The sequence below is a fragment of the Colobus angolensis genome, unplaced genomic scaffold (genome assembly GCF_000951035.1).
Source record: "Colobus angolensis palliatus isolate OR3802 unplaced genomic scaffold, Cang.pa_1.0 Scaffold91, whole genome shotgun sequence".
NCBI lineage: Eukaryota > Metazoa > Chordata > Mammalia > Primates > Cercopithecidae > Colobus > Colobus angolensis.
Window position 1 is genome coordinate 5,213,697 of NW_012123043.1, and position 25,686 is coordinate 5,239,382.

At 37.9% G+C, this 25,686-nt stretch overlaps 1 protein-coding gene across 4 annotated transcripts in view; it reads left to right on the forward strand.

Annotated features, from left to right (window-relative positions):
• Nucleotides 1-25,686, forward strand: part of PPP1R12B (protein phosphatase 1, regulatory subunit 12B) — a 252,031-nt gene that overhangs the window by 134,505 nt on the left and 91,840 nt on the right. For all 4 annotated transcript variants that reach the window (XM_011931766.1, XM_011931765.1, XM_011931768.1 and 1 more), the window contains 5 exons: nucleotides 11,356-11,446; nucleotides 15,952-16,155; nucleotides 18,112-18,301; nucleotides 18,390-18,502; nucleotides 19,907-19,948. In XM_011931766.1, coding sequence (XP_011787156.1) covers nucleotides 11,356-11,446; nucleotides 15,952-16,155; nucleotides 18,112-18,301; nucleotides 18,390-18,502; nucleotides 19,907-19,948 — 640 coding nt within the window. The remainder of the gene's footprint in view (nucleotides 1-11,355; nucleotides 11,447-15,951; nucleotides 16,156-18,111; nucleotides 18,302-18,389; nucleotides 18,503-19,906; nucleotides 19,949-25,686) is intronic.

Here is a 25,686-nt window from a genome sequence, read left to right on the forward strand (position 1 = left end):
CCTGCAGGATGAAAATCTGCTTCTAAACAATCCCCTGGTGATTCATGTACACTTTAAGGAATTTGGGTGTCATCCTTGCTTTTTTTGAGACAGGCTCGCACTCTGTCACCCTGGGTTAGAGTGCAGTGGTGTAATCATGGCTTACTGCAGCCTTGACTTCCTGGGCTCAAGCAATTCTCCCAGAATAACTTCTTGAGACAGAATTTGCCCATTTATAGTGTGTGAAGGAGCAGTATAAACTCTGGAGGCAAAATACAAAGTATATCTGTGAAGTCATGCTTAATTCTCTGTAATCAATTATTTGAATGCCACTGATGGTGTAATCTCAATATCATAACAAATACAAATAAAAATTATTCCTGTCCTCTAGGAAACATAGTAGGTAGAGATGGTAATAAAAGGACTTTGGCATCTGAATTCCTTCCCATGCTACTAGACTGCGAGTGTTAGCCTAGTTTTATCTGGATGCCAGAAGGTGAGGGGACAGATGAGAAGCCATGGCTTCCATTATTTTTATTTCTGTTTTGTGAGACTATATCTGTCTTTGCATGGCAATGAAGAATCCTGTAGCATTCAGATTCATGGATGGCTGCAATGCTTCTCAGAAAAATCAAGGAGTGTGGAGTGTGGGCTTGCTCTACATAGGGGTCAGCAATATTTTTCTACAAAGGGCCAAACAGTGATTATTTTGGCCTTTGCAGGCCATGTTGTCTCTGTTGCAGTTACTAAACTCTGCTCTGTGATTCCAATAAAACTTTATTTACAAAAATGTTGCAGGCCAGATTTGGCCCAAGATCATAGTTTGCTGACCACTGGTCTAGATTTTAGAAAGTGTTACAGAAGGACCTAGTCTCTACTGAAAACGTAGTATGTCCTCAACGTAGTTATAAGTTAGGCACATTACTTCCGTGATCCTTGGAATGTCCATCTGAGATAAAGAAAAATTAATGAAAATGTTCCTTCAAAAACATTTACAGTTCAAGTACTGGAATTTATGGGTTTTGTTTTTATATATTTTTTCTTAAATAGTAAACTCTCATATATTGACATAGGTTACAGAATAATATGTGTGATATTCATAGTATATAGTTTTTTATAGTTTTATAGTTTATGAAAAACTATATATAGTTTGTATAGTATATACATACAATCTGGACTTATATGCAGTAAAATAAAAATGGGATTATCTCCATGTGGTAGAATTTTAGTTGATTTTTGTTTTCATATTTTTGTCTATTTGTTCCCCCTGGGAAAAAGTGTGATTTCACATGTGTGATTTCAAATATTTAAGATTCCAAGTCAGGTAAAATCCTCCTGATCTTACCTACCAGGTTTTTACGGGATATTTCTCTCATTCAAAAAAAACTCTTTAGAGTAGGCAGTAGGATAAGGGAGTTTGAACCCTTTTTCTTTCACTGTGCCTTCTATCCTGTATGCAAAGAAGAGATAAAGGTCAAGAATTCAGTATAATAGTGATACTGTATGTTTTACAGGTAGTAATAACATGTGAGTAGGTTTGCTGGTAATCCAGACAGAACTTCATGGGAAGTTAGTTCTCACCAATTCCAATATCTGGACTACAGCTTTAGTTTTGGGACTTAATTTTTTTGGTTCACTCAGAGGAGAGGAATTTACTAAGGAAATACTCAAACCTACTTAAACTATAGTATATTAACACATGTATTGGAATTCCAATTTACTAATTTATATTGAGGGAAAAAATATGAGTATTAAAAACATTGCCTGGTTGGGGACTTCTGCTTCAGTCTGTGGCATATTTTGTTTTATGTAAAATCTGCCACTGAGAATAACTTGAAAAAACTGGATAAATATAAGAAAAAAGTTTTTGAAGGTACTTGAGAGTTATGAAGCAAGTGAGAACTTGAGAGATCAAGATCCTGGAGAGAAGGAAATTTTAAAAGGGTAAACCCAACATTTGGCTCTACTTTTCCCCTTGAGGTATTTGCTGATTAGTAAAGCAGTGGCTATAAACCTGAGAAACTGAACAAGATTTTGGTAATCTCATGGGACTTGGGGAACGATCGGAGTTCAGAAAGAGAGCCCAGCAGATACCCCAGACTTTGACTTAGAACTACTGAAGGGCTACATTCTAAGGGCTTACCAGAAATAGACCAGCCCTTGAAAAGACTGAAGCCTAGCTTCCAATCAGCTGAGTCTCAAAGTGGATTAAGGTACCTCGCCTTAGTCTCCTGGTTCTTAAAGTGTGGTCCCCAGACCAGCAGTATCATCTGAACTAATTAGAAATGCAAATTCTCAGACCCCTACACCAGACCTGCTTAATCAGGACCTCTGGTGGTGTGGTACTCAGCAATTTGTATTGCATAAGCCCTCAAAGTGATTCTGATACAAGTGAAAGTTTAAGAACCACTTCCTTAGCCTCACTGCCAGGGGGAAAGAATATCCTCTCTGAAGGGTAGCAACAACAGAGTCATGAGTTATCACTCACTACTTTTTTTTTTTATTAAATATGCCTGATGTTAATTTAAAAATTAGCATACATACCAAGAAATAAGAGTTAACAAAAGACCAAAAGAAAAATAGAGAATAGGAACAGGTCCAGATACTGATATTATCAGACATGGCCTTTAAAATAATTGTGATTAATATGTTCCAGAAAATAGATAAGAAGTGGAGATTTTCACCAGAGAATTGCAATCTATTAAAAACAATCAACTGGAAAGTCTAGAAACAAAAAATCACTGAAATCAAGAAACTCAGTTGGTGAGTTTGCAGTAGTAGACCAGCTAAAGAAATGATTAGTGAACTGAAAGACTGGACAGTAGGAAATATCTAGAATGAAGCACAGAGAGATAAAAAGATAGAAAATACAGAAAAAGCATGATAAATCAGTAGAACATGGCCAGTAAGCTCTAACATAAATGTTTGGAGTCCTAAGAGAAGACAGGAATTAGCTTCATTTTTCACAGAACACCGTTTTTACTTCAAAGCGTTACTGATGATCAAACAATGGTTATTCACACCTGAGTAATTTGGCAGACATTTTCTTGAAAATAAAGTCAACCGGTTAAGTATTTGTTGCCAATTAAAAATTTAAACTTTCAAGCAGAAATTAGAATTTTAGAAAACTTATATGCCACAATGAATAATATTATTGACAGCTTCCCAATATTTGAAGACTGTTCTAAGATCAAAGGTGATACTAAATAATTTATTTTTACTATTATTATATAATGTAGTATGTCAATATTGGGAAGATCTGCTTAATACAGCAATATTTTACAAATGCACCAATATTTTACAAATGACTAATGAAGATATGTTACAAAATCATGCATGACTAAGAAGATTCTTTGAAAGTACAGGTAGACCAAAGGATTTCAATGTAACAGAATATGAAAAATCTATTAATATGTTTTAGAGCAGTGTTCCCCAACCTTTTTGGCACCAGGGACTGGTTTCATGGAAGACAATTTTTCCACAGACTGGTGAAGGTGTTGGGTGTCGGGGATGGGGATGTTTTGGGGACAAAACTGTTCTGCTGCAGATCATCAGGCATTAGTTAGATTCTCATAAGGCATGCACAACCTAGATTCCTGGCATGGGCAGCTCACAATAGGGTTCACGTCCCTGTGAGAATCTAATGCCACGGCTGATCTGACAGGGGGCAGAGCTCAGGCATTAATGCTCACTCGCTCACCTCCTGCTGTACGGCGTGGTTCCTAACAGACCACAGATCGGTACTGGTCTGCAGCCCGGGGGTTGGGGACCCCTGTTTTATAGTACATATTGTAACTAACCACCACTTGTGTTGGTGTATCATCAAAGAAAAATATCTCTCAATTATCTGAGAAAGCTATCACAATACTGCTCGCTTTTCCAACTATGTATTTGTGCAAGACTAGATATTCTTTATATATTTTAGCCAAAACAATATATTGACTGCATAAGCAGATAACAGGATCCCACTGTCTTCTATTAAGCCAACATTGAAGAAATTTATAAAAATGTAAAACAATGCCACTCTTATAATTTTTTGTTTTGGAAGATATAGTTGTTTTAATAAAAAATAATATTGATGTTAAAATGTATTAGGGCTATTATTTTCATTTTTATTTTTAAATTTATTTGACATATAACTACATATTTATGGAGGTACAGTTTGATGTTTTGATACATAGCTATGTTGTATAATGATCTAATCAGAGTAGTTAATATATTCATCATCCATGCATTTGTCATTTTCTCGTGGTAAGAACATTCAAAAGCATCTATTTTACCTATTTTGTAATATACAATATTTTGCTGTTAACCATAGTCACCTTACTGTGCAATAGAACGTCAGAATTTATTCCTCCTAATTATAACTTTGAACCATGAACCAACCTCTCCCCATCCTTCTCTCACCTCTTCCCTCCCCAGTCTCTGGTAACCACTGTTCTACTCTGATTTTATGATATCAACTCCCCCCACCTTTTTTTAGATTACACATATTAGTGAGATCATGCGGTATTTTTTTTTCTGTGTCTGGCTTATTTCACTTAACCTGATATTCTCCAGATTCATCCATGTTGTTGCAAATGACAAAATTTTATTCTTTTTTCTTAATGGATGGATACTGTTCCATTCTGGATATACACATTTTCTTTACCCATTCTTCCATTTTTGAGGACTCAATTCCATATTTTTGTTAATGTAAATAGTGCTGCCGTAAATATGGTTGTGCAGATAACTCTTCAATATACTAATTTCCTTTCCTTTGGATGTATACACAGTAGCAGGATTGTTGAATCATATGGTAGTTCTATTTTTAAGTTTTAAAGGAACCTCCATACTGTTTTCCACAATGGCTGTACTAGCTTACAGTCCCACCAACTTGTGTAAGTGTTCGCTTTTCTTCACATCCCTGCCAAAACTGGTTTTCTTTTGTCTTTTTGATAATAGTCATTCCAAGTGGTGTGAAATGGTACCTCATTGTGGTTTTGATTTTCATTTCCCTGATGGTTTGTGATGTTGACCATTTTTTCTTATACTCATTAGCCATTTGTATGACTTCTTTTGAGAAGTAAATGTCTATTAAGATCTTTTGCCCATTTTTAAAATCAGGTTTTTGTTTTTTTGTTTTGTTTGCTGCTGAGTTCCTTATATATTCTGGATATTAACTCCTTGTCAGATGTATAGTTTGCAAATTTTCTTTTCCATCCTTTAGGTTATCTGTTTACTCTGTTTAATACTTTCCTTTGCTATGCAAAAGGTTTTTAGTTTGTTGCAATCTCATTTATCTATTTTTGCTTTTGTTTCCTATGCTTTTGAGGTCTTATTTAAAATATCCTAGTTTAGCCCAATGTCATGAAGCATTTCTCCTATGTTATCTTCTAGTAGTTCCATAGTTTCGGGTTTCCATGTTAAGTCTTTAATTTACTTTGAATTGATTCCTGTATGTGGTGAGAGGTAGGTATTTAGTCTCATTCTTCTGCATGTGGATGTTCCACTTTCCCAGCAGCATTTATTGAAGAAACAGTTTCTCCCCTAATGTGTGTTCTTGGCACCTTTGTCAAAAATCAGTTGACTTTAGGTATGTGAATTTATTTCTGGGCTTCCTATTCTGTTCCATTGGTCTATGTGTCTGTTTTTATGCCAGTAGCATTCTGTTTTTGTTATTATACATTTGTAGTATATTTTTAAGTCATGCAGTGTGATGCCTCCAGCTTTCCACTCAGAATTGCTTTGGCTATTCATTTTTTTTCTGGTTTCATATGAATTTTAGGATTTTGTTTTATTTTTATGAAGACACCATTTGTGTGTGTGTGTGTGTGTGTGTGTTTTATGGAGTCTTGCTCTGTCGCCCAGGCCAGAATGCAGTGGTGCAATCTTGGCTAAGATGTTAACAAGAAATTACAAAAGATAGAGAATGAGAAAGATAAACCTATAGAAGAGCTTCTAAGAGAAGTCCAAAAAGTATATGTAAAAAGAGAGAAGGACTGACAGAGGGAACAGAAGAAGTCTATGCCCAAAATCCCAGTGAGTAGTTTGGCAGGAACTACGGTTACAGAACAGATGACTCAGGATGACTCAGGTCAGAGCAGGTGATCAGGGGTGACTCAGGACAGAGCAGATGATAGAGGCTAGGAGGGGATTGTTTACTGAAGCTAGAGGCAAGAGGGCAGAGAGAACCAGGAAGTTAAGCTTTAAAATGGAGAACAGAGAATAAGAGAGCTGAATATACTGACATACTGATTCTTTGAAGAGAAACTTGGAGTTCACTATATTTAACACCTACTGTTATTGTATTGCAGTCTATCTCTCCCTTTACCTGTAATAATACTTGGTTTGTATATCTGGGCATACTGATCTTGGATGGGTGGATGTATTTATAGTTTTTATATCCTCTTGTTTAATTATACCCTTTATCAATGTCTAATGACCTTCTTTGTCTTCTTTTACAGTTTTTGACTTAAAGTCTATTTTATCTGACATGGTTACTCCTGCTCACTTGGTTTCCATTTGCATGGAATATCTTTTTCCCTCCCTTCACTTTTAGTCTATGTTTGTCTTTAATGGTTAGGTGAGTCTGTTGTAGGCGGTATGTAGTTGGGTCTTGTTTTTAATCCATTCAGCCACTCTGTATCTTTTAACTGGATAATTTAATCCATTTATATTTAAGGTTATTATTGATACAGAAGGTCTTACTCCTGCCATTTTGTTAATTTTTTTCTGGTGGTTTTATAGATCCTTCATTCCTTTCTTCCTCTTTTATTTATTTCTGTGGTTTGGTGGTTTTCTGTGGTGCTGAGCTTTGTTTCCTTTCTCTTTCTTGTTTGTACCTCTGTGGTAATTTCTTTCTTTGTGGCTACCATGGGGCTAACATTAAAAGTCTTATAATAGAATGTTTTAAGCTGATAGCAACTTAACTTTGGTTGCATTAAAATACTCTCGACTTCTCTCTTTTGTTGCTGTAATTTACTTTTTTACCTGTGATTGTGTTCCTTAGCTACTAATTGTAACTGTCATGGGTTTTGACAATTTTGACTTTAAACCTTCGTACTAGAGGACTGAGAGACTTACATAGCACCATTACATCACTGGGCTAGTCTGAATTTGATTTATAAATTTACCTCTATTGGTGAGTTTTATACTTTCACATCTTTTCATGAAAGTAATTATAATCTTTTGTTTCCAGTTATACCATTCTCTTAAATATTTCTTGTAAGGCTAGTCTAGTGGTGATGGATTTTTCTCAGCTTTTGCTTGTCTGGGAAGCTCTTTATTTTTCCTTCATTGGTGGATGATAGCTCTGCTGGATATAGGATTCTTGGCTAAGAGGTTAGGGTTTTTTCCCGAAAAACTTTGAATATATCATCTCATTCTCTCCTGGCCTACAAGGTTTCTCCTGAGAAACCCAGGGGGACAGGGCTGCTGCTTGACCAACTATCAGGCCAAGCATGGGTAGAGCAAGGCCACACAACCTTGCAGTGGTCTGTCTTTGGGGCAGGGCTGCTGCTAGACTGGCTGTCAGGCACAGTGATGTGTGGCCACAGAAGGATTGGGTGGTTCTGCAGTGGTCTGAGGGGTGGAACCACTGTAGGACTGGTTGTTGGACTGGATATGGGTGTGCATGAGTTCAGCTGTCCAGCTAGCTGTGCAGTGCAGGTATGTACTGGTGAGGCGACGGGCCAGCAGTTAGGCAATTTCACCCCTGTGCAGGTTTGGCTCTTCCTGGGGTTGGAAGGGTAGTGTGCCACATGGGTGCAAGTGCAGAGGTCTCAGTTGTTCCATCTGGCTAGGCTTCAGGCAGCTAGGGTCATAGTGCTACAGACACCTATGTCAACATGGTAGAGTGATGGCAGGGCTACAGGAATGGAGAAAGTCCATTCCTATACTGGACCACAGGGAAGGGCACATTCTAGTAGTAGGTCCAGTTTCAAGATGGTACTGAGTAGCAGCAGCTTAGGATGTGAGGGTGGGGGCCAGGGGGTGCTCAAGGTGAGCTCCTACTCTAGGCACAGTAACTGCATGAACTCCTGGCTACTCTCCAAGCTGGATTCAGGGCCTGTGAGGACTGGGGGACTCTCCTATAGCAAGAATTTCTGGCATTTATGGTAGCAATGGGGATCACTGGTGATCTCCAGCTTACGTTTTCGCCTTAAGAAGCCCCCCTCTGGCTCCAGGCTGATCCTGGTAGGGGAGACAGTGTGGCAGAAGCAGAATGCCTTGCTCCCCTGTCTGTGGTGCTGCCCTGGGCTTTTGTCTTCCACAGGGATTTTGCTGTTCCCCTGGTGCTCTCCAGAGTACTTCTTTGGTCATTTTAATTGAAATATAGTTGTTTATTCTTTGTTTTGGTCCCTTTTTGTGGAGAGGATGGGCTTTAGGTAACTCAATTTGGCCATCCTGCTGACATCACTCTAACTTATCTAGGGCTATTTTAATATTATTATTATTATTATTTGAGACAAGGTCTGGCTCTGTCAACCAGGCTGAAGTGCAGTGGTGCATTCTCAGCTCACTACAACCTCTGCCACCCAGGCTCATGCCGTCTTCCCATCTCAGCCTCATGAGTAGATGGGACTACAGGCACGCACCACTGTGCCCGGTTAATTTTTGTATTTTTTGAAGAGACAAGGTTTTGCCATGTTGCCCAGGCTGGTCTCAAACTCCTGGGCTCAAGCCATCTGCCTGCCTGGGCTTCCCAAAGTGCTGGGATTACAGGCGTGAGCTCCTGGCTGCTATTATTTTTAAATTAATAAATACATTTTTAAATTTTTAAATTTTTTTTTTTTTTTTTGAGACGGAGTTTCGCTCTGTCACCCAGGCTGGAGTGCAGTGGCCGGATCTCAGCTCACTGCAAGCTCTGCCTCCCGGGTTTACGCCATTCTCCTGCCTCAGCCTCCCGAGTAGCTGGGACTACAGGTGCCCGCCACCTCGCCTGGCTAGTTTTTTTTTTTGTATTTTTTAGTAGAGACGGGGTTTCACTGTGTAGACCAGGATGGTCTCGATCTCCTGACCTCGTGATCCGCCCGTCTCGGCCTCCCAAAGTGCTTGGATTACAGGCTTGAGCCACCGCGCCCGGCCAAATTTTTAAATTTTAATTTCTAGTAAGATAAATATTAATCCCCATATAAACAAAAGCTGTCTGGGATTCTCAATAATTTCAAAAAATATTAAAGGATCTTGAGGCCAAAACAATTTGAGAACCACTGCTCTAGATATTAAAATAACAATTATAGTCTAAGGGTATTAACAACTTTATGCCACTAAATGTGATAATATAGACAAAATGGAAAATTTCTTAAAAAACCAAAAGAGAAAATTTGAATAAGCCTAACTGTATTAAAGAAATTGAACCCTTTATTTAAAACTTTCCCATAAGGGTTGGGCACAGTGGCTCACGCCTATAAACCAGCACTCTGGGAAGTCGAGGTGGGAGGATTGCTTGAGCTCAGGAGTTCAGGATCAGCCTAGGCAACATAGCGAGACCTCCTCTACTAAATATCAAAAAAAGTTAGCCATGTGTGGTGACGTGCACCTGTAGTCCCAGCTACTTGCAAGGCTGAGGCGGGAAAATCGCTTGAGTCTAGGAGATCAAGGGTGCAGTGAGCTATGATCACACCACTGTACTCCAGCATGGGCAACAAAGTAAGACTCTGTCTCAAAAATAAAAACCAAAAATCAAAAATAAAACCCTCCCACAGGGAACACTGTAAACCTAGATGACTTGATTGGTGAACTCTTCCATTCATTTAAGGAGGAAATAACCCAAATCTTACACAGATTCTTACAGAAATAGACATGTAGAGAACACTCGCAATTCATATAACCTTAATTCACGAAGCTGACCAGCATATTATGAGAAGAGAAAATTATAAGCCAATTTCTTTCATGAATGTGGTAGAAATTCTAAACTAAATATTAGTGAATATATTTAAAAATCTATATAAAAAGATGGTACATCTTGGCCAAGTTGAGCTTGTCCCAAGAATTCAATGTTGCTTTATCATTCAAAAATTATTCAATGTAATTCATCTTACTAACAGAAAAAAGGAGAAAAGCAATCATCTCAATATATGAGGAAGAATAGCATGTGATAAAGTTCAACATACACTAATGATTAAAAAACAGCAATGAGAAACCCTCTTAGCCTGTTTTCTATAGAAATAGAAGGCAGTTGCTTTAGTTTGATGAGTAGTATCTGCATAAATCTTACCAAAAAAATTACACTTAATGAAAAAATGCTGAAAGCATTCTCTTTGATGGCAGGATTACAGAGAATGAAAGCTTACTATCATCACTGCTTTTCAGCATGTCCTAGAGGTTCTAGCCAAAGCATTAAGGCAAGAAAAGAAATAAAAATTGGAAGGGTAGGAAAGAAGAAATAAAATTCTCATTTTACAGATGACATGATTCTGTGTGAATAGTAATACATTTACAAATACAATATTCCCCTGTTATCCATCAGAGATACATTTCATTTTTTTTTCTTTTGAGGCCGAGTTTCCCTCTTGTCACCCAGGCTGGAGTACAGTGGCACAATCTCAGCTCCCTGCAACCTCAGCCTCCAAGTTCAAGTGATTCTCTTGTCTCAGCCTCCTGAGTAGCTGGGATTATAGGCGCCTGCCAGCATGCCTGGCTAATTTTTGTATTTTTAGTAGAGACAGGGTTCCACCATGTTGGTCAGGTTGGTCTTGAACTCCTGACCTCAGGTGATCCGCCCACCTTGGCTTCCCAAAGTGCTGGGATTACAGGCGTGAGCAACTGTGCGATACCTTTCAAGACTTTCAGTGGATGCCTGAACCTACAGATAGTATAGAACCCTATATAAATACTGTTTTTTCCTATAAATACATATCTATGCTAAAGTTTAACTTATAATTAGGCACAGTAAGAGATTAACAATAATACTAATAACTAATAATAAAATAGAACAGTTATAACAAAATGCCAGCATCACTGCTCTTGCATTTTGGGGCCATTACTAAGTAGAATAAGGATTACTTGAATATAAACACTGTGATATCACAACAGTGCATGATTTGCGTCTCAGGAGGGACAGAATGGAACAGCACGAAATTTCACCACACTAATCAGAACAGTGCACAATTGAAAATGTATTAATTGTTTATTGATGGAAAATTTCATTTAATATTTTCAGACCACATTTCACCATGGGCTACTGAAACCACAGAAAGCAAAACCACAGATAAGGGGGAACTACTGTAATGACTTGGATTCTGTAATGTTTACTGATGGTTGATAGCATTTCTTGTCATTAAGTTCATTCCTAGAATGTGGAAATCTCTTCAGTATGTGGAAGCACTTTGTCTTTCCTCAAGTACATGCAGCAAAGATCTTGTTTTTGCTATTACTCTTTTTTCTCTGCAGGTCCTATCTAACTCCTGTACGGGATGAGGAAGCAGAGTCTTTACGGAAAGCGCGCTCCAGACAAGCTCGGCAGACACGAAGGTCTACTCAAGTGAGTGTGGCTTTTTTTTTAATGTCATTTTGTCTATCTACCCTTCTTTTGGAGGTATGATCAAAACACACTACAATATCCATGTTCATCTGCTGATTTGAACACACGCACACACACACACGCACACACACACACACACGGCTTGGCGTGGTGGCTCATGCCTGTAATCCCAGCAATTTGGGAGGCCAAGGAGTTGAGACCAGGAGCACTCCTGACTTGAGGTCAGGAGTTCGAGACCAGCTTGGCCAATGTGGTGAAACCCTGTGTCTACTAAAAATATGAAAATTAGCCAGGCATGGTGTTGTGTGCCTGTGATTTCAGTTACTCAGGAGGATGAGGTAGGAGAATTGCTTGAACCTGGGAGGCAGAAGTTCCAGTGAGCCAAGATTGCACCACTGCCCTCCTGGGCAACAGAACAAGACTCCGTCTCAAAAAAACAAGACAAAATAAAACACATACATGAAAATGACTGCCCTATTCCAGCCACAGTCTTAAGAGCTTTCATTGTGTTGAATCTTACACTACATAGAACCAAATTAATTTACAGCTACATCTACCCATTCTCACCAATATTCCTCCAGACTTAGAACAGGTTTATCTCCTTTCCTTCACAAGATTAATTATTCCACTTGTGCTCAAAGACCTTAAGAACCCCTGTACATCCCTATATCCCTACTACATTTTAAGAATCCCTAAGGGAAAAGAGTTTGGCAGTTCCTCAAAATTTTAAACATAGAGTTACCATTTGACTCAGCAGTTCTGCTTAAGAGAAATGAAAACATATATTCATATAAAAACTTATATATAGGTGTTTGTAATAGTATTATTCATAATAGCCAAAAAGTAAAAATAAGCCAAATGTCTATTAACTAATGAATGGGTAAATAAAATATGATATATCCATACAATGGAATACCATTTGGCAATAAAAAGAAATGAAGTACTGATACATGTTACAACGTGGATGAACCTTAAGAAAACATTATGCTAAGTGAAAGAAGCCAGACAAAAAACACTCCATATATTATATGATTCCATTTATATGAAATGTCCCAGATAGGCAAATCCAAAGAGACAGAAATTAGATTAGTGCCAGGACTAGGGTGAAGGCAGAATGGTGAGTGTGTGGTTTCTTTTTGGGGTGATGAAAATGTTATGAAATTAGATGTAATAATTTTATAACTGTGAATAAACTAAAAACTAAGGAATTGTATATTTTTAAATGGTGAGTTATATGATATAAGGATTGTATTTTAATAAAGATATTACAAAAGGAATCCCTGAGGGAGACATTGAAGCAGTTTAAGGGAATATGATATAGTCTACATTATGTGTTAGAAAAATCACACTGCAGATAATTGATGGGAATGGTAGGTAGAGGTACGTTTGCCAAGCCTAGAAACAAGAAGACTTGCTGGGAAGCTGTATTATAGTCCAAGCTGTATTGTAGTCCCAGGAAATTGTTATAATGACAATGAGAATGGAGAGAAGGCTATGAATTTCTTATTTAAAGAAGCAAAGAAAGATGAGCCCCTGAAGCAGGATGAAAAGAAGCAGCAAGAGTGGTGAAAAGAAAATCAGAAAATAGTAGCAGCATGGAAGTGAATGAAAAGTCCATTTCCAGTGAAAAGAAGAAGTTCCACAGTTTTGAATACTACAGAGGTCAAGTAGCAAATTTGATCACTGGAAAAGAGACATTATATATGGCAGCAAAAACACGCTTGTTGTCTTCCTTGACTCTCCCAAAGTAGGTTATATATTCTTCCTTTATTTTTACTTGATGATTGTCTGTTTCATCCACTAGAATGTAACCCCCATGAGGACCAAGACTGACTGTTTTTTTGTTTTGTTTTATTGTGGTGAAATATACATAACATAAAACTTACCAGTTTTACCATTTTTAAGTTTACATAGCTTAATGGCATTAAGTACATTTACATCGTTGTATAACTATCACCACCATTCATCTCTAGAACTTTCTTCCTCTTCCCAAACTGAAGCTCTGTATCCATTAAATAATTACTCCCCATTTCCCTCTGGCAACCCCGCTTCCACTTTCTGTCTATGAACTTCACTGCTAGGAACCTCAAATAAGTAGAATCATATAGTAGTTGTCCTTTTGTGTTATATTTTACTTAGCATAGTTATCAAGGTTCATCCGTGATACCTGACACATCATGATACATGACACATTGCAGCATGTGTCAAAGTTCCTCCCTTTTAAAGGCTGAATATTTCAGCCTTTTATGGATACTGCATTTTGTGTATCCATTCATCTGTCAGTAGACATTGGGTTGCTTCCACCTTTTGGCTATTTAATGCTGCTATGAGAATGGCTATTCAAATATCTCCCTGAAACCCTGCTTTCAATTCTTTTGGGTATATACCGAGAAATGGAATTTGCTGGATCATACAGTAATTCAATTTTTAATTTTCTGAGGAACTCCCATACTGTTTTTCTTAGCGGCTGTACCATTTTGTGTTCCCATCAGCAGTGCACAAGGGTTCTAATTTCTCCACATCCTCACCAATATTTGTGTTTTTTTTTTTGTTTTTATGAGATGGAGTTTCGCTGTTGTCACACAGTCCAGGGTGCAATGGTGTGATCTTGGCTTACTGCAACCTCTGCCTCCAGGGTTCAAGCAATTCACCTGTGTCAGCCTCCCAAGTAGCTGGGATTACAGGCGCCCATCACCACACCTGGCTAATTTTTGTATTTTTAGTAGAGAAGATGTTTCGCCATGTTAGCCAGGCTTGTCTTGAACTCCTGACCTCAAGTGATCTACCCACCTTGGCCTTTCAAAGTGCTGGGATTACAGGTGTGAGCCACCACTCCCAGCCTGGTTTTTTTTGGTAGTAACCATCCTAATGGGTGTGAAAAAGAAGACTGACTATACTTTTGCTCATCTTTTCCACCATCATATAGTAAATAAATCACTATATATTTATTGAGTAAATAAATGAGTGAGAAATAAATGATATAGGAAGATAAATTGCTCTGGATTGATTTCAAGTTTGTTTATGAAGGAATGGGAAAAGATGGGGAAGTTGCTGGAGAGGGACATAGAGTTGAAGGTGGGAGAGACAGGAACGTAGAACCATCTTAGAGGGAAAGATTCAGTAGAGAGGGAGTGAAGGTCCATGTCAAAACTTGAATAGATCTTTGAACTCCTTGAAATGTGTACATAATTTTTGAGGAGATTTTATTAGATTCTCAGTAGTCTTCATGAGATTCTCAAAGGGACCACTGACTCCCAAAGAAAGTAAAATCTAAGCTTCTTAGCATAGCTTACAAAATCTGTTATGACCTAGCCTCTGCCTGCTTTCCTCAAATCACCTATCCTCATTCTCCCTCTCTCCTCCCACTTTCCTTTTTTTGTTGTGTGCTTCATCTTTGCTAAGTTACCTACATATTTCTAAATCATCCATGGCCTCTCTTGTTTCTGTATCTTTGTACAGGATGCCTCTACCTATAATGCCTTTTCTCCCTCCCGCTACCCAAGTTCTTTTTACTCTTTAGAACCCAGTGTTAGGTATTCCTCTTATATACTCCTGTGTTTCTGTTTTAATACTTACATTCTCTCATTATACTCGTCTGTTTTCTCATATCTTTTCTGCTAGACTAAAAGGTTCTTGACAGTAATCATTTGATTTGTCTTTGTAGTTCTAGTGCCTAAAGACACCTAATTCTTTATTAACAGAATGAGTAAGTAAATGAATTAATAGTAAAAAAAAGCCAGGAGTGGGGAGGGGAAGCAAGTTGTGGATACGGTACCTGATCAACTACCTTCCAGCTTTGGAACTTCCTTCTTCTGAGGACTCATGCACATAACTACTTGCGGTGGAATCAACTCATGCTCTTTCTAAACTCCTTTTCTCCCTTCTCCTGTAGTTTTGTCATCATTTGCCTTTCTTCTGTCTTGCTGCCCCTATGACCCTGTGGGGAGAACGTTAATTGTTGGAATATCCATATATGATTCCTAGAGAGACTTGGGAATTGATGTTAGAGAAAAGCTAGTCTAGGAGTTTTAAGAGGTTGTGTTGTTGTTATTCTAGCCTAGCTCTGAATTTTCATCTTGTTGAGCTAGGTTTTTCTTTTTTTAAGTGAAATTTTTTTTCCAGTATCTGCTGTTTAGAGAATCTCTGTTCGTAACCATTTGATCTTGGGAGGGTAGGGACCTTTCAAATAAAGACACTGAGAACTATTTGGTATGGAAAAAGTACATCTATAACAGGCAGACATCAATGTTGACCTATTTTCTGGAGATCAAACTAGAAAAACTAAAGTATTACATTCAAAATATACCTAGACTCAGGCCTGGGTTCTTTGTACACTGAGATGCTTATTTTAAGCATATATTGCTTGAAGTGACCTCATTATGCATTTTGGGGGGCTTCATTTTGGTATTTGATAACTATTAGATCTTTTTGGGAATACTCCTGCTCAATCAAGAGTTATTCCATGGTTAGTGTGAATCAGTCCTGATCTTGTGATACTTTCCCAGGGTGTCACCCTAACAGACCTTCAAGAAGCAGAAAGGACTTTCAGCCGGTCGAGGGCAGAGAGGCAAGCTCAGGAGCAGCCTCGTGAGAAGCCCACAGACACTGAAGGGCTTGAGGGGAGCCCTGAGAAGCATGAGCCCTCAGCAGTTCCAGCAACAGAAGCTGGGGAGGGCCAGCAGCCCTGGGGCAGGAGTCTGGATGAAGAGGTAAGCTCATTTTTGCTGGCGTGTACTGTGCTAAAAGCAGGGTAATTAGTTTGGGGAGTGTCTTCTTCACTGATAGTTCAAAGGCTGTGTTCTACCTTGCAATGGACAACTTACTCTGTATGGCTGTCTTTAGTTGGGAAACCTGTGTGACAAAAATTTGGAGGATGTTGGTCCTTAAATGACCATTTTTTTTTCTTCTGAGAGTTCACTGATGCTTTTGAATAAGTGTCCTTCTATTCTAAAAAGAGAGATCATAGTATGACAAAATGCAAATAAAAATATAAGCATGTATTGAGTGTTTACTTTACTCAATACATGCTCACTTTATGCCAAGCACTATTTTAAGTATACTTCTTATGTATTAATGCATTTAATCCTCATAACAACCCTCTGAGGTAAATATTACTATTTCTATTTTATATATGAGGAAATTGAATCACAGAGGTTGAGGAATTTGCCCAGCATTTCACATAGCCAAGAAGTGGTTAAGCCAGAGTTTGAACATAGGCAGTCTGACTCCACAGCTTGCTCTCTTAACTACTAGTGTATTGTTTTTCAAACTCTTCTAACCTAAGGGCTTACAAAGCACTCATGAGTGTCACCGTTGGGAGGGACATTTTGATTTATGTTTCATTTCTCTAGTGGAGTTGGTAGTCAAAGGTATAAGTTTATATTTAGGGTGAACATAACTCCTGGTTTATCTAAGATGGTTCCAATTACAACTGTTGTCTTTGTGTAATTATCATTACCACTCCTTTGCACTCTCAAAAGTGTCCCAGTTTGGGCAGATAAATATTATGGTCACTATGGTTATAGAGGAAAGGAATCTCCTTCTTGCTTTGACTCTGAATGGCTAGATTCCATAAACTGAAGTTCTATTTTGTATTTTGTTTGTTTTATAAGCTAATATTTATTGAGTACCTATTACCAGCTATTCTTCTAAGCACCTAATGCACATTTTCTTATTTAATCCTCATAATCCTCTCTGAAGAAGGTGTTATCTCTATTTTATAGATGAGGATGTTATGGCTCAGAGAAACTAAGTAACTTATTCAAAGTCACACAGCTAGTAAGTGCTGAAGCTAGAATTTGAACAAATTTCTGTCTGACTCCAAATTTACTACATTTTATTGTATGTGTCTTTATAAATCACAAAAATGTGTACAATCTCTATGTCATAAATTTAATGTGTAGTAAGGATTTATCTATCTCTGAGTCTTCCATAAACCAAGTTAAAGCTTATTGTTAGGCTCTATCTGTCCTAACTCTCAAGTTGAAAAAAAAAAAAAAAGACAACAACAAAACAGAATTGCTTGAACCCGGGAGGCGGAGGTTGCAATGAACCAAGATCGCGCCACTGCACTCCAGCCTGGGCAACAGAGCAAGATTCCGTCTCCAAAAAAGGAAAAAGAAAACAACAAAACAAAACTACAAAAAGGAAAATGGGAACTTTAGAAAGTTTCAATAGGCATGGTTATGGCAAGCTGGTAGAGTATTCAGAACTCGGTAGGATACATTTGTTCTCTGTTCTCAGATAATCCCTACATTCTGCTTCTTAATGCTCCTGATCTTTTTGTTTCCCTACATAAACCTTGCCTTTCAGCACTCCATCTTAAAAAGCCCATCATTCTTGTTTTCATTCCAAGATCAAAGGAATTTTTTTTACACAATTAATGCTATGTAGTACCCTTTGGTCAATTGATGAATAATTAGCTTGAACTGCTCTCAACATGACGGGATTCTCAGAGTAGGAGTCTAGCAGCTGTTTTTTTTCTGTCTAATTAACTGACTTTACCTTAGTTCGCTTATTGAGTACCTATTACCAGGTACTCAATATTGATCGTCATCTACTCATAAGCCTCTTAATATAGAAAAAAAGCATTTTGTATAATCCTGCTATCCTTATCCTTTAGATGGAGTTGACTTCTAGTATCTCATGTTGTGGATTATTTCCAGCCTATCTGTCATCGCCTGAGGTGCCCAACTCAGCCAGACAAACCCACCACGCCAGCATCTCCTTCTACATCAAGACCCTCACTCTACACCAGTTCCCACCTGCTACGGACAAATAGATTTTCAGTCCCTGATTCTGAGAGTTCAAAGACTACCACAAATACTACAACTGCAAAGGAAATGGACAAAATTGGTATGTAGAGCTTCAAAAGACACAGGCCCCTCCACAGTGCACATCCCCCAGATTCTTAAAGTTCATACTTTATTTTATCTCTGGCCAGAGAATCAAGAAGCAGATTTGGATGAGCAGTCCTCTGGGAGGCTGTCCGTCCGAGAGAGGAGGCGGCCCAAGGAACGACGAAGAGGTACAGGCATCAATTTCTGGACAAAGGATGTAAGTGGATTGGTCTGTGCTGAGGCGTATCGTGTTACTCTTGGCCACCATCCTTTCAGTTGAGTTTAAAAGAAAGAGTCCTACATGGTGCCATGAATCTTGCAGATTCTCAGGAAGTATTACTGAGGAAAAGAGAAGAAAGACCTAACTAGTGTGGGACTCATTTGGTATGTTCCTGCTAGATTGCCAGTATCTAGTACAGTGCTAAGCACATGGCAGGCACTCAGCAAATAATTGACAAAGAATTAAAAAACTGGAAATATACAACAGCCATATAAACAAATATAACAAGTGAATAAGCTTGTCAAGTTTTAGTAGTCCTTCCTAATATTCCCTGAATGTCATGTAGTGAGTCAACAATATCTTAATGCCACATATGAGCAGAGATTCTAACTAAATATTGTAGGAGTACTACAAGAAGTTCAAGGAACTTAAAACCTCTTAGTAATACAAGGTCACTTAGTTTTACCCTTTTGGAGAAAAAACAGAACAAATAACATAAAATAGATGAACTTTGGCTTTCAAATAAAGACAGATATACCAATGTTTACTGACTACAAATACACATTCAGTAGTTCCATTCATCCTCTTCCATATCTTGTTTGGTACCCTTCTCATTCAACCTTGTTATTGGCATTTTAAAGAACAAGTGGCAGTAACTTGGATAAGAGGACCCTGCCTACCAATGACTCGTTTGAAAATTGGACAAACTTTATTCAGTGAGACAAGAAATGAGACAGTAATAGTCATCTATTATAAATTATTTTTAGATAAAAGTATTTTATTGTTATAGGGCCAAATTAGTAAGTATTGACAAAGATGAAATTAAGTCTGTCTGTCTGTCGTCTGTCTTAAAGATATCCCTTTTCCAGCCGGGCACGGTGGCTCATGCCTGTAATCCCAGCACTTTGGGAGGCTGAGGTGGGCAGATCACCAGGTCAGGAGATTGAGACCATCCTGGCTAATATGATGAAACCCCATCTCTACTAAAAATACAAAAAATTAGCCGGGTGTGGTGGCAGGTGCCTGTAGTCCCAGCTACTTAGGAGGCTGAGGCAGGAGAATAGCGTGAACCTGGGAGGCAGAGCTTGCAGTGAGCCGAGATTGGGCCACCGCACTCCAGCCTGGGCTATAGAGTGAGACTCTGTCTCAAAAAAAAAAAAAAAAAAAAAAATCCCTTTTCCAATTGTGGTCTATTTGACTTTTTAGATTGCAGGTGACATTTCTAAATTGCCTGCCTGTGATGGCTGTGAAAAGTAGCAGTAACAGAGCATCACTTGGAAGTCAATTCTCATTGCCCATGTTTGAAATGCCAAGATGCATAATTGATAGGATCTGACCTTGTTGCTTTCAAGGATGTCTCTGACGATGAGCCTCTTGATTTTCTTCCTTTTTCTTTTTTAGGAGGATGAAACTGATGGCTCTGAAGAGGTCAAAGAAACATGGGTAAGTGACAAACCAGTGAGGCATGTCTCTTGAGAGCACAGTCTTGCTCTTGTATATAATTTTAGTAGAAGAAAGGGCAAGACTTATGCAGATTTTAGTTGAGAGGGAGTTTGGAGATAGACATTCCTTTAAGAGATGGGGCAGGTGTTAGTTTGTGGTACTATTTTCTCATGTGGTATAACAATGCCTGTGCTCTTGAACCAGTTTCCTACATTTTTCTTTGCCTGCTGCCAATCTTTCACCCTGTTATAGGATCCATCATTTTCTCTCTTCTGAGTATGTTATTGGATTATATGAAATACTTTGAAATCTTTGAATGAAAAGTGATACCAGTTCCTTTTTGGATCCACACTAATAGAGAGGGACATAAATGTGGAGAATGTAAAACATCAGACAGTCCCCAAGTCATTTACATTTGACTTTGAGATAAGATTAAACATCTGGCATCTTATATAACTCTGACCTTTTAAGGCCTGACATCCAACTCTTCCCTGTAGTGAAAGGCCTAAGTTCAGCTTTTCTGAAGATACTCCAGGCTCCTGTAAGCTACTCAGACATGATTGGTGGTGGTTTTCTTTTCAGTACTGTTTTCCAAGAAGGAAGGAAATTGGTTTTGACTAAATTATTTGAAATACACGTGCTTTTCTATTGAAATTAAGTAAAAAGATGACCTTTTTGTATCCTGCAACTTACGGGAAGTATGTTCTCAGAGTATATTTAATAACCTGTACTGAAAATTAACATCTAACTCATCATTAGCAGAGAAGATATAAATAATATAGTCATTGATCTGCCTATATTTTTGTCTAGATCCAAAACAGACAATAGTAGCCTTCCAGAAAGTAGTGTCTTTAATGACTAATGTGACATAGGTGAGAATTGCCTGTCCTTGGTTGAAGCTGGTGCTACTTCATAAAGGCAAGCTGTGTGGTGTGGAAATAGTATATAGAGGTTTCTTGGAGCAAGAGTGTGTGCATGTGTGTATGTGTATAAATTACAGCAACTCTCAGTTTCTTCAAGGGACTTGGAAAAGCTTTTGGAGATAGGAAGAGTGAATATAGGAAAGTTCCTTTGGGGAATTATAACTCTAAAGAATATGTAACTCAGGAAATATAACTCAGAGGATCTGAGTTATAGATTATAGAGTACTGAAATGGAACATTATCCATACAGAATTACATAGGCCATTTAAATCCAGGGAATTGCAAAAAGGAAGTTTTGTTGTCTAAGAATGTCTTTTGCCAGTGAAAATTCTTTTCTCTACTTTTCTAATCTTCTTGGCAGTGGAAAATCCTAGCCTACAGGGTACCAAGTAAGGAAAATTAAGAGGATCTTGATCTTAATCTTGATCTCTAGGAAGCAGTATTTCCTAGAGAATTTTACTTTAGGACTGTTGACTTGAAAGTATGAAGAAAAGCAGAGACTGACTAAATTATTTGAAATACACGTGCTTTTCTATTGAAATTAAGTAAAAATACTTTTTGTATCCTGCAACTTATGGGAAGTATGTTCTCAGAGTATATTTAATAACCTGTACTGAAAATTGCAGTTTGATGTGAAAGGCATTTGTCAGACTAAAAATACTCCACACATCCAATTGCATAAGGCATTTACTAGTGTTTACCATGTGTCAAGAAAACAACGATGTGAATCAAAAAGAATAAACAGCCCAGTATCTCTGGACTGGTACATTTGAATTTATGCAGGTAAGCTAGGGGTTGCTATAAGAAATATATTCCAAGTGCCAATCTCCAGCCTCGCCAATAGTGCAGAAAGAAAGGCTGATAATGAATCAGCATAGGGTGAGGCATCCTTTTTGTCAAAGTCTTATATTTGCTTGTTTCATTTATTTCAGTTAAATTCTTAACTGTTTTTCTCCCTTGAGCACTCTCTCCTAATGCTAGGAGGCATGTTGCCATTATCTATATGGGCCTACAGAGCCACATGCCTCATCACGACCCAGTGTAAATTCCTATATTTCCACTTCAAGACAATCAGTAGTATCTTATGACCACCTCTCTACCCTAAATCCATTTTCATCCATCAGGCAGTACAGTTAACTCAGCTCTGCAACAACAAATGAGCCAGTCAGAGTGGAGGTCATTCTATTGAAATGGTGCTGTTAACTAATCAGCATGGATACAGTTGAGAAGCCAGGGCAGCTCTTTCCTTTCTTGGTTTTTGGTTCAATAAAACTATATCTGCTATTGAGGTCATGCCGACTTCCTTCTCTTCCCTAGCCCACTCCTTAAGAGTGATAGTATCTATTATTTTTAAAGTTATCTCTTCCCAAGACTCTAATATCTTTTTTTTAACTGAAATATAATTTACAATTAGTGCACAGATTTTAAAAATATGCTGTTTCCTGGGTTTTGACACTTGTATGTACCAGCATAACCACTGCCCAAATCAAGATACAGAACTTTTCCATCACCTTAAAACATTTCATCATTAATGCTCAAGAATAAACAATACTAATTTATGGTGATAGAAATCAGAAGAGTGGTTGCCTCTCAGGACAGAGAATTGAATGGAAAAGATAGAAATCAACCAGCATTAATGTTTAAATTTTTTTGTTGTTGTTGAGACAGGGTCTTGCTCTTTCACCCAGGCTGGAGTGCAGTGGTGCAGTCATGGCTCACTGTGGCCTCAAACTCCCAGGCTCAAGTGATCCTACTACCTCAGCGTCCCAAGTAGCTGGGACTACAGGTGCAAGCCACCATGCCCAGCTAATTTTTGAAGTTTTTCTAGAGACGGGGTTTCACCATGTTGCCCAGGCTGGTCTCAAATTCCTGGGCTCAAACAATCCTCCCGCCTTGGCCTCCCAAAATGTTGGGATTATAGGCATAAGCCACAATGCCCAGCCAATAATATTTAATTTTAATGGTAGAAAGGAAGCTTTAATGGTTATTATCTTTATCTTATGCCTCCGGTCAGAGTTAGACCTAAATGATTCAAAATACCTATGGTTTTTTTCCCCCTCTTCTTAAAGATTTCAAAAGAAGATTGTTTAATACTTCACTTATATAGCAGTGACAACAGCATGGTTTAGGAGACCTTTCTATTGTTTAAACTAAATCTCTATTGAGGTCATTGAAGTCCGTTTCCTTTTTTATATACCAAGAAAAATGTAACCAACATTTATATACAGGTAAGATTTATGGTCAGGAATGGCCGTAATGTTTGCTGTCAATAGAATATTTGGTCAGGGAAATGCAAATCAAAACCACAATGAAATAGATCATCTGATCTCTTAGAATGGCTGTTATCAAAAAGACAAAAAATAACAAAACCTGGTGAGGATGTAGAGAAAAAGAAACTCTTAATACATTATTGGTGGGAATATAAATTATTGTAGTCATTATGGAAAGCAGTATGGAGGTTCCTCAAAAACTAAAAATTGAACTACCGTATGATTCAGCAGTCCCACTACTGGGTATTTATCCAGAGGAAAGAAAAACAATGTATCAAAGAGATGATGCTCCCTGGTGGTCTAGTGGTTAGGATTTGGTGCTCTTGCTGTCTCTCGTGCTCTCTCTCTCTCCCGTTCTTTCTGTCTCTCTCTCTCAGTCTCACTTTCTCTCTGTCTTTCAAAGAGATATCTGCACCCCTATGTTTATTGCAGCACTATTCACAATAGCCAGGATATGGAATCAAACCTAAATGTCCATTAATACATGAATAGATAAATTAAATGTGGTATATGTACCTAGTGGAATACTATTTAGCCATAAAGAAAACTGAAATTATGTCATTCACAGCAACATGAATGATCCTGGAAGCCATTATGTTAGGTGAAATAAGTCAGTCACAGAAAAATAAATACCTCATGTTCTCACTCATATGTAGGATCTTAAAAAGTTGAGCTCATAGAAGTAGAGAGTAGGATTATAGTTACTGGAGTCTGGAAAAGGGGGATAGTCAGAGATTGGTTAACAGATATAAAATTACAGGTAGGGGAATAAGTTCTAGTGTTCTGTAGCACTAAAGGGTGAATATAGTTAATGATAATTTATTGTACATTTTCAGATATTTAGAAGAGAAGATTTTGAATGTTTCCAACACAAAGAAATTATTTTTGGTGATAGATATGCTGATTACCTTGATTTGATCATTACATATTGCATATATGTATTGAAATATCACTTTGTACCACATAAATACGTACTATTATAATGCGTCAATTTAAAATTTTTCAAAAGAGAGTATGTGATAGACTAGTCATGCATTGCTATGCTGGGGACAGCAAGGAACATGCTTAGAAGGCTGGGGACTCTACTTAAGCCCAACATAGTACATAATTTTAGTCCAAACCCATCCCCATTGGTAAATCCATGCACCAGTGAAACTAACATGAGTATATAAAATTGACATCTTAGCACCTGCTTGACAGATATGTTTAAAAACAATTCTGTTTTGTTTATCCACATTAGGTATATGACAGTCTCTGAGAATCTTAATAGATCCTTTGTCTTTCTAAATAAAAAATAATCTGCATCTTAATTTGAGGAATAGGGTTATTCTAATTATATCTGAAAATGCTTTTATATTCAGCAGTGTGTTTGCTGTTTTCTTTACTATAGTAGTAATCACATAGAATGTTTGCCCTGGAGGGAACAAGCATAGGTACACCACAGAAGGTAATGACCATTGGATTATTTCCATCTTTTTTAACCTGCATCTTTGGCCTAGATTCCATTTTCTTTACATTGAATTTTATCTATTGCTTTCTTACTGTTTTCCCTGTTTACTCTGGAGCTGTTTTCCAAGCCAATCCTGTTGTGTAATTGAATTTATCACTAGAGGGCACAAGTGGTCAACAGAAAAGATGTTGGTGCACAGGCAGAATGGTGCCCTAAAGAAGCTGAGCAAAAGACAAATTGCTTTTGTTTTAAAGGAATTGTTGAAAGACCCAGTTCAATGTAGTAAAGGTGCTTGCCTCCCAGCTTTTGGTATCATGGAATTGGAAGAGAATCTAGAGATATCTTGGGTTAGGAACCTCATTTTACAGTTAAGAAAACTGAGGCCCAGAGAAATTAAGAATTATTTGGGCATGATATCTCTGCTAGGTGAGCAACCTATGCCTTTTTTCAGGGAACCTCTTTGTTTTACTATAGTGAAGCAAACCTGAAATTAGGACTTGTATCCTTTTTTATTCCCTATTCATCCATTTGGTTTTTTTACTCAGCAGGTTACATGTTCGAATTGACTTGCTAGTAGCATCTCACCTCCTTGAGTGAAGGAACGTCTTCTTGAAGGACAACTTAAAAGCCTACTCAGAGTATCAAGATTCAGTGGGTAGAGCATCAGCATTCTTCTGCTGTCCTTGACATAGGTGGGTAGTTATGTATGTCAGGAAGTAAGACTTTTCATACTTTTCTTTTGCCCTAGAATCTCTGTTGCTTTTAGATGAATCAGGTGGCACTCAATCTGAACAAAATCACTGAAACCTTACCCTAAAAGTTAGCAATGTAGCTGTCCCCATCCAGAATGCAACCAGTAGGTCTGGATTTACTAATCATCCCTCAAAACTCATTGGTAAAGGAGATAGTATGAAAGAGTTACTAAATCATAGATATCAAGGTACCTGCCTCAGATAACTGGGGGTATGCTAGCGGAGAGATCTGTTAGTAAAAGTCTTCTAAAAGAGGTAAGCAATTAAATGTAAGGTTTTCAAACTAAATAAAAGAACACAATTGGAATTTGCTAGCAGAGCTGAGTTTTGAACTTTAACAGAA